The sequence below is a fragment of the Labeo rohita genome, chromosome 12, assembly GCF_022985175.1.
Source record: "Labeo rohita strain BAU-BD-2019 chromosome 12, IGBB_LRoh.1.0, whole genome shotgun sequence".
Lineage (NCBI taxonomy): Eukaryota > Metazoa > Chordata > Actinopteri > Cypriniformes > Cyprinidae > Labeo > Labeo rohita.
Genome location: NC_066880.1, coordinates 28,142,571 through 28,153,064, shown reverse-complemented (window position 1 = coordinate 28,153,064; position 10,494 = coordinate 28,142,571). Strand labels below are relative to the sequence as shown.

At 33.4% G+C, this 10,494-nt stretch overlaps 1 protein-coding gene across 2 annotated transcripts in view; it reads left to right on the top strand.

Moving 5' to 3' along the window:
- The first annotated feature begins 721 nt into the window (after positions 1-721).
- LOC127173814 (myosin-16-like) overlaps positions 722-10,494 on the top strand; it is a 63,308-nt gene continuing 53,535 nt past the window's right edge. Inside the window, exons 1-2 of one of the 2 annotated variants that reach the window (XM_051123816.1) lie at positions 739-834; positions 8,275-8,424. In XM_051123816.1, the coding sequence (XP_050979773.1) occupies positions 763-834; positions 8,275-8,424 (222 nt within the window). In that variant the 5' untranslated portion in view covers positions 739-762. Of the gene's footprint in view, positions 835-8,274; positions 8,425-10,494 lie in introns of both variants that reach the window. The other variant, XM_051123818.1, reaches the window with a different exon arrangement.

Sequence of the window (10,494 nt, the reverse complement as noted above, 5' to 3'; positions counted from 1 at the left end):
TTTTCCAGTGAGTTAGTTAGTTTCTTAAATTTTTTTTTTTTTTTTTTTTATCAAGGATGCATTAAATTGATGAAAAGTAACAGTAAAGACATGTATTATGTTATAAAATATATATATATATATTTCAAAGAAATGCTGTTATTTTGAACTTTCTATTCATCAAAGAATCTGAAAAAGAAAATGTATCAGTTTTAATGAAAATATGAAGCAGCACAACTGTTTTCAACATTGATAATAATCAGAATGTTTCTTGAACAGCAAATCAGCATATTAGAATGATTTCTGAAGGATCATGTGACACTGAAGACTGGAGTAATGATGCTGAAAATTCAGCTTTGATCACAGAAATAAATTGCATTTTAACATATAGTCACATAGAAAGAGTTATTTTAAAGCGTAATAATATTTAACTATTTTTACTGTATTTTTGATCAAATAAATGCAGCCTAGGTGAACAGAAGAGACTTCTTTCAAAAACATAAAAAAATCATTCAGACCCCAAACCTTGTAGTGTCTATTTTTCTTTTACAAACAATGCTGTTTAGTAATGACAGAAAGAGTAAATCTGTGAATCCCTGCTGACAGTGTGTATGTGTGGAGGTGGAGAGTGTCAGGGGGAGTTTGATGTTTTCTTTTCCTGCTGGAGTTCCTCCCCCTGCGAGCGTGTGTGTGTGTGTTTAGTGCGGCTCAGGTAACAGACGCTTCACTTCCTCTACGTTCGTGGAGGAGACAGCAGGATGGGAGCGTGAGCCTGTGCTAAGGATGGAGAAGAAAGTGTGTGTGATCCAGACTGACTTCCACCAGTACCGGCCCATCATCATCCACAGTCAACACGTAAGACCTGGCATTTTCTACTTTTTGTGTGCTTTTGTGGGCCTCATGTTCACACACACACACAATCACACTCACACACGACCTGTGTTAGTTAGACACACCCTCACAGAACCCCACCAGTGTTTTTGCTCTGATGGGGGTCTGAGCTTTTAGTTGCTGTATGTGTGTGAAGGATCAGTGTTTCTTTGTGAGTTTTAGATTGATGGGAGTTAATGTGCAGGTAAATGCAGACACACGCGTGTACCTCAGGAATGTAAACATTAGAACAAAACTACAGTCCCACAATTCAAAGAGTCTTCAGTTGGGCTGCCACAGATTTCAATAATGACAGATAAGAATGATTTTAAACTGATGCTGATTTTCACATATTATATTAATGCTTTTAGAGTTAGATTATTTAGAAAAATGTAGTTATAGGGTACAACAGTGCTAAAAGGTGCCTTTGATATAATTTTCCTCTAAACCACTAGATGGCAGAAAAAACTTGGCGTAGCACGTTCCAAAACATCCGCTTTTCAAGACACACGTGCAAATTTGATGGATCCTTGATGCGATAGCGGGCAGCAGCACAAAGTCGATTCTGTGCTTACTTGATCTAATATTTCATATTTTTTAAAAAGTTGTAGATTTAAGTAGCAAATTAAGAAAAATAAAATTCTTGAATATACCTTCAGACAAAGGTCTTCTTAATGATTTCCAGTTTTGTTTAAGATAATTAAAACAGCAGTTTTTAAATAACGAAAGAACATGTAACAATATAAGAATATGTATCTATATTAAATTACTATGGGATCTCCTTCAGTGCTTTCAGAATCTTTACCTTGAAAATGATTTTGTTTCTTTATTTTAAAATATATGTTTTACATTAGCATATTTTAATGACAGTAAATTTATTTAAAAAAAAATAATTATTTTATTTAGCAAAACAAGCAGAAAATAGTACAAACTTTGCTAAAGTGATTGTTTTGAACAAGTAATAACTTAGACTATTTGTATGAATGTGTGCCTTTTACCCCATGCTGGTGAGCCTTTTACCCCATGTGTGGGGTAAACCACCTCATACATTTATAAGATTTTTAAACAAAATAAACGACTTGTATGATTTATTTTCACACAAAATCCGTTGCTCCATAAATGATCATTACAAACGCATATATTTTTCTGCAATCATACACTTTGGGCGCAGTTAAAAGCACATTTTTTCTTAGGATGTGCCTTCAGCCCCATTTGCCCCATTACGTATACAAACAACACACACACACACACACACACACACACACACACACACACACAGTAGTGGGGGCAAAACTTTTGAGTAATTAAGATTTATTGATGTTTTTGAAAGAAGTCTCTTCTGCTCACCACTGATGCATTTATTTGATCAACATTGCAGTAAAAATGATGAAATATTATTACAGTTTAAAATATGCATTTTATTTCTAATTGAACTCTACTTGTAATTGTTTACTATTATCAAATCTGAATTTTCAGCATCATTACTCCAGTCGCATGATCCTTCAGAAATCATTCTAATATGCTGATTTGTTGTTTAGTAAACATTTAATTTACACACAAATAGGTTATGGTTATACATATATATATATATATATATATATATATATATATATATATATATATATTTATAAATTATAAATTTGTAGAACTATAAATATTTAATAATATTTTACAATTAATATTTGTAATATTATATAAATTATTCTACAATTATTATAAAATATTTGTATAAATTATTATAAAACTGTTTATTGCATAAAATTATGTATGTGTGCATGTATACACACATATTATATATATATATATAATGGTACTTTTTATTTTTTATTTTTTCAGTCTTTTTTTTGTGCCAATGATTCACTGTCAGAGTTGCGATAGCATCTTTCGTTTTGTTTTGGTTTATATCTAGGTCAACTTTTGTCCTGCCAACATGTAAGTGGAGTCGATTTACCAGCATCTGCAGCACAAATGCATTACGGGCACCTTTGATGTGCATGCAACATATATTATGTCATATGTGTTATGTCCAGTAAATCACGCATAAAACATCTGTTTTTAGTGCAACAAAATTGCAACAGACATTGTAATCTGCAATACACAACATAACAAGTCTATTCTAACAACAAACATATGGATTTTTGAATATCCGTTACTTTTCTGAACTAGAGCGAACACAAATCTTCTCTGCCTTTGCTGCCCTTGAAAGAGATCTAATAAAAATACATACAGAGAGGATGATGGGTAGTTCAGAGCTCTTTAGCAAATGTGTAAGCATTATAATAGTTTTAGCTGATATTACAGGATGAGAATTCAGTACCACTGTCTACAATTAAGCAAAATATGCCATTATAATGTAAAATGTCTGTAAATATGAAGTCTATTAAAATGCTTTTTTGGTCAGTTTGAACTACAGAAATGCAAATGTCACATGCATTCTCATACTGAATGAATTAATCAATAATGCTTTTGTGAAATGGTGAAATTGCTACAGCTGTTCAAATGCTTGGAGTCCTGTGTGTGTGAGTGTGTGTGTGTGTCACCTCTGTAGAGCTGGAATGCAGTGTAGGGGAACAAATTTATTTGGAAAACTGCTGCTCATGATCTGGGCCTTGAACAATTGACTGTGAAAGCAGGAATGTGAAAGTCTTTTTGCCAGAGGGACTGTATTTAACACAGTATTTAATGCAAATGGAGGCTTATTTCAGGTACTACATCTCACAAATAATGCAATTTGGCAATTTGTGCATTTTGACGGTCCGGTCTGACGTATATTGTCCTCTCAAGTTGAAACATGGAATCTTCACCACACAAACAGTGTCATTCATGAGGATTTAACGGCTTGTACATTGTAGCTGTTTGAAGAGCACTCTCACCAGTCATTTTGCTGACATGCTTGAAAAATAAGGTTTTTAGGTCACAAATTGTAATTGTGGAGCTTTTTTTTTTTTTTTTTTTTTTTGGTTTGGAGTGCATAGAGTCACTAAATGCACTTTGATAATGTTCAAATTGCCCTTGTTAATAAAATATCTACACATCATACACCAGATTTTTTTCAGAGATAAGACTGGGATTGCTTTTCTTAATGACAGAGATTTTCCACAGACATTTTGGCTCGAGCTTCAGCAGAAATTCTTCCTTTCATTATTATTTTTTTTTAAAACAGCTTTTGAGTATGTTTTGGAAAATTAGTTCACATCTGGTTTTCCATCCAAGAAACTAGAAATCTGTGCTTTGGTGGCAATCCCAGATTTGCTTGTTGAATCTTGTAAAATTGAGGTGAGAGGAATGATTGATATTACTGTAAAAGCTCTCATAAGGGTATGCTGATGATATTCATCAGACTTCGTAGGCAATAAGCTAATGGTGACACTTTGGTTGCCAACTCTCACGCATTTGGCGTGAGACACATGCTTTCAGGCTCTGTCTCACGCTCTCACTCTTCCTATGTAAATCTCATGCCAAATTGGCAACCCTGCTTGCGATTTTAAACAAAGTTTCAGCTTTCAATGCTGAAGTTTTAACACTAAATTCAAACGATAAATACCGTTTTGGCACAATTAATGTGGCGTAAATCGTAAAAAAATGTAGCGCTTCTGTTAACGCCAGACTAGCCATTGAGAGCTGCGACAAGCTTTGATCTCGCCGCCACGAGGTCACGTGATTCACGGAGCTCTCAAAACAAACCAGCGTTGACAGTACATTTGAATGTGTTTAAGTAGGATAGAGACGAAAGCTTCACTATACAGCTATTTGCAGCAATTTTGGTAAACATTACAGCACATTATGCATTGATTTTTACATCAATGACATTTACAGTATAATTTTATTTTGGAGAGTGACGGAGAGGCAACCCTTATGAAAGTTGAACATGGTTTTACTACAAATAAAATATATTTGCTACTATAGTTAAAGGGGTCATCGGATGCCCATTTTCCACAAGTTGATATGATTCTTTAGTGTCTTAATGAAAAGTCTCTAATATACTTTGGTTAAAAATTCTCAATGGTTGTGTAAAACAACACCCTTTTAACCTTGCCAAAATCAGCTTTGCAAAAATAATCTCATTGTGGTTGAGGCTGCTTTAAATGCAAATGAGCTGTGTTCGCCCCGCCCCCTCTCCTCTCTCTGTGGAAAGACGAGCCTGTTTACTTTAGCCGCATTTAGCCGCTAAACTTGCTAAACTAGCACATTATTAGGAAAGGCGATCGCAAAGATTCATAAAAAACCCTTATACTCACTTCTGCTGTAAGTGAAGCTGGATCACGAATGATTTGTGCAAACATAGACAGATATATGTAGATCGGGAGGTTCATTCCCTTCACAAACAAACGTAATCTACTGCATTTTCAGCAGCTCAGATGTCGGGAGTAAATGACGGCCACTATGTTCATTACTACATCCAGCAACACAACACCTCAATTGCTCAATCGGAGATATTCTTGTCTAACTTACATCCCTGCTCTGGCATCGAAACAAAAAGGTTGGACTGTTACAGCTGATCTGAGGTAAGACGCTCATGTCAATCAACTATCGTGGCAACTATCGGCCTCTGTGGATGTGACGCCACAACGACAGGCATCTGAGAACGGCTCAATTTGAAAAAAGGGGATATTATTTTTACAGATTAATTAAAAACAACTGCATGGATTTTTATCATTACAGGGTAGATTTGTACATACACTGCCAACACATTAATGTTCAAACAACATGTAAAAGTGAACTTTGCATCCGATGACACCTTTAAACCATGGTAACCACAAATTAACCATGGTCTTACTACACTAACCATAGTTTAACCATGGTATTTGTAGTAAAACTATGGTTAGACAAATGGTAATCAAAGCGGCAAAAAACATGGTTACTACACTTTTACTATAATAACACCATGGTTAATTTTCGTAAGGGTTAATATGGTTTTCTTGTATTGCTTTTCTTGTATTGCGTATTTTCAGGTATTGTTTACTTATAATGTGACCATACAGCTTAACTATTTTTCAGTTAAATGTATTTTAGAAATCTATATTTTAGTTCAAATTTTTTTTTTTAAATATTTTAAGGAGATCATTTAGTACTAAATACTATTTGTCCAATAATTATGGTCCATTAATGACTTAAAATATATATACATATTATTTTATGTTACGTATGTTAAGTAATGTTAAGTACATGAATGCAAGCAAATGCTGAATTTAAACCAAGTTTAAAATGGTGCTAAAAAAAGCATTCAGCTGCATTTTTATCCCCTTATATGTATATTATATACATATAATAGATATGGAATCAAGATCGCCACCGCCCCAACCCAACCCCCCCACTCCAAAACAAAGCTGAACTTAAAAGTTGGCAACCCTGTGAAAAAGGTGTTGCCAAACACCTGTATGTGCAACTAAACAGATTAATGTTGTTGAAATCATAATGAAATATTAGGCTATGTACAATACAGGCTGTGAGCTTTCTATATGTTCACTTGTATAAAGAAGGGAGAGAGAAAGAACCTGTATATCGAACTTATTTTGCAAGTTCTGTTATTGTGATTAGACAATGTGCTGATCTCCACAAGATTATTGCGTAATGCAATAATAAAATACAAAACTGTGTCAAAAACAATATCATAAAACACTACAAAATCTTGCAGAGTCTAACTAAAATACCTGGTAAAGTCAGTAGGTGGCGATAAGGGTCTTTTGTGTAGGCTCATATGAGCGAGTCATAGAATCATTCACTCAACCGAATCGTTAAAAAACGCTAATTCATTCAGAAGGAAACGGCTGGTGAAATTATTATTTTTTTCCCCGCTTCGTTTTGATTTGAATAAAGAACGGGTAAAGAAAGAATCTGTATATCCAACTTATATTGTAAGTAAGTTATTCTGTTAATGTAATTGGACAATGAGCTCCACAAGAGAACTGCATAATGAAATAATGAAAAATAAAACGTGTGTGATAAAACACTACAAAACCTTGTAAAGAATCCAGCTAAAATACCTGGTACACTCAGTAGGTGGCGATAAGGGGCTTTAATGTGTCATATGAGCGAGTCATAGAATCATTCACTCAACCGAATTGTTCAAAAACGTTGATTCATTCAGAAGGAATCATGGCTGGTGAAATGATTCTTCTTTTGCTTCGTTTAGATAAAGGTGTTTGGATTTGTATAAAGAACGGAGAGAGAAATAAGCTATTCAGTACATGCATTCAGTAGGTGGTGATAAGGGACTTTCGTGTATCATATGAGCGAGTCATAGAATCATTCACTCAGCTGAATCGTTCAAAAACACTGATTCATTCAGAAGGAAAACACCGCTGTTCGAAAAAAGTTGCTCGAAGACTTTGTTTGGAATTAAATTAGTTGAAAGAGCAATAATATCTGTCAGTATTATATCTAAAATGTAAGTTATTTAATATTATTGAACTGCAACAATTTTTGTTCGTACTGTAACGTTAGTAATGATTTGTACCCAAGCAGCTACTTACTCACATCTGAAGTCCTGCTGTTTTGGACTATCTAATGATACTATAACAGAGCAGTTGCCATATACATAACAATACATCCATTATTTAAATTTTTTAAGAGTGGGCGCAGCCATTTGTAACTTGAATGTGTGAGACTTCCGGTGTCGATCCCTTCCAGTTATTTTTCTGCTTGATATTGCAAACTGGTATTTGTTATGATGTTTTTTTTAATTATCGGAATCATAAACAAAGTGGTCGAAGCCCAAATAGTTTTTAAATTCTAGCTAAATAAATAAATAAAAATAACTTTTAAGTTGCAAAATGTGGTGGATATAGTGATACTGATGTTTTAAAAAAATGTAGTTTTAAAGCCCTCATCATTCAACTCACATACAGTTATGATTTGTTTACCATATCTGTGAGAAAATATTAATGCAAAAACCTTTAACCTGGGCCTAGAGCAATGTAAAACTCATCTTTTGTCCCAATCATCTGTCTGCTTCATAGAGACGGACACTGAGTTGCACCTGCTTTATGATGTTGCATATATACACCACCAGTCAGTTGTTTTGTATAACGAGTGTCACTTAACGCCAGCGTGATTCTGAATTTCCGAAAAGACGACTCTATAGAAGTTTCAGCTGTGTCTCTTTGTAATCATGTATATACTGTGATTCATGATGAATAGCATATGATTACTTTAACAGACAGACTCTCTTCCCTCATATGACTGTTTAATGCAGTCCTATTAATGATTTTTCCTCTTGCCGTTTTATCTGAAACTCAGTACATTGAGGCATAAACCTTGCAGCAGTCTCTCTTTGTGTGTGTGTTTGATCCGGGAGAGTTATTGTAGTGGAAACGTATCAGTGGAAGAAGTCGGGCTTGTTTTGAATTGGGCCAAAGGCCCCAGAAACAGGAGGGGCTCCAGACGGCAGTCAGACTGAAGAAACGCTCTTTCTGCACTGCTCAGGTTCATCCACAGGCAGGGATGAGGGATCGAGAGGAGCTGAAGAAAGCCATCGAGCAGACGGATCGCCTGCTGTCCCGTGTCCGGCAGCTGGAGGGGGAAAATTCAGAGCTGTGCAGGGAGAAACATGACATTTTTATCCGGATGCGTGCTGTAAGTCTTGCTGCTCACTGACATTGATGCTGTAGACTTCATCTGCAGGAAATGTTTCTTTGCTGTGGATCTGCTGGGAAGGTTAATTGAATATGGTGTCACATGCAGTAGGGTCCAGATAACTGAGAGCACTTCTGTTTTGCATTTTTATGCTTAAATGCACATGCTTTTCATTTGAAATGAACTTGCAAATATTGCTATAACATAAGCATTATAAATTATATAAGAATTATGATTAGTGGCATTTACTTGGGGTCCAAGTCTAAGACAATTACTGAAAATGCTTCTCTTTTGCATTATTCTACTTTAATGCACATGCTTTAAAATTTAAAAAAATATTAGTAATTAGTAATATAAATATTAGTTTAAAATATATATTATATATATATTTTTGTAATATTTTAAATGTTTTTTTTTTTACATTTTTGAATATTAATCTTTTATATTATTCTAAAATATAAATATAAGAGAATACGTTCAAATGATACGATTAGTTTCACATACACTAGTGAAAAGTCTTCTGTTTTGCATTTTTGTACTTGAATGCACATGTTTTTTAAAGTATAAAAATATATTGATAAAATATGCTAAATATAGTTAGTATATTTTTAAAGTATATTTAAAAATATACTAAAAATTCTATTTTTAAAAATATTTAAAAAATATTATTTAAAAAAATGTATTTTATATATATATATATATATAAATAAAATATTATTTAATTCTATAATATACATTAATATATTATAGTCTGACGTATGCATATGCTGTTTATTTAAAATTAAATAAAAATAATTAATTTATTTAGTAGATATTTTTTACATATTTTAAAAATAGTAATATTTTAAAAATATTATTATAAATATACATTAAATGTGCCTGTTTTGCATTATTCTACTTTAATGCACATGCTTTTTAATGAAATAATATTGCTAATTAGTAGCATAAATATTATTTAAAAATATATTTCATAAATTATATTATAAATGATATTATTAGTGACCTTGAAATTAATTATTTGAATTAACAAAATAACAAAATAATTTTATTTCTATACTGAATAATTTGTCATAATACTTTTATTTTTTTACATTTTTCAAAATTCTAAAACTTTATTTTCCACATTTTCAGTGCACTCTTGGAGTTTTGGACTCTGCTGTTTATGGTTTTATTCCTGCTGTTTCATATTAAGGTAGTTATTTATTACTCTGCCGGTAGACAGTTTACAGTGCATAATGATATGGTTTCATAGACTGAGTTCTACAGCAAATGTGCAAGATCCGCCTTCCTTCTGTGATCTGATACTCTCTTGGACTGTTTTTATTTGTTGACTGAGCTCTGGCCAAACAATTCACAGAGAAATCTGATTCAGTTTTATTGTGATGGAGAGACAGGGTGGCGTAGTTGTGTGTCTTTACAGCCCACCCATCCTTACACAAGCATAGGAAGTGAGTAGAGCTGCAGCTTTATTGTCGCCCGCTGGGGTGAAATACGGCTCAGTATGAGGCTCTGGGATTGTGGTGATATTGCCAGCGCTTGCAGAAATGCCACGGTGCAGCAGGGCCAAGATAGAGGATTATTTGAGCTGATTGCATTAGCAGACGCTCCAGTCCAAGCCTCAGTTCTCTCGTATTCTTCTCTTTGTTTCGGTAAATCATTGTGCTGTGGCTCAGATGAGTGAACAAGTTTTTATGCAGTGACCTTTACAGTTTGTAGCTAAGCATTAATATGTTCCAGTAGCAGTTTTCAGAGTTTCAAAATTTATTTTTTTATTTCTAAGAGTAAAAAAAGAAAAAAAAAAAAATTCAACAAAAATATTAAATTATATATTATTAAGATTGTATATATTAGATTTTTTTTTTTTTTAATTTTCTAAACTATTATAGTATGAATTATTTGTTAACTTAAAAGACATATTGATACAGCGCCATCTTTTGCCAAACAAGTCTATTGCCATTTATTTTTTACTCAATATGAAAGACCTGGTGTCTTTTGACTTTTCTGCACCTTTAACTGGCAATAAAAACATGTGATTTATGTGTAATACATCTTTGTGCTGCCAGGTCAGAA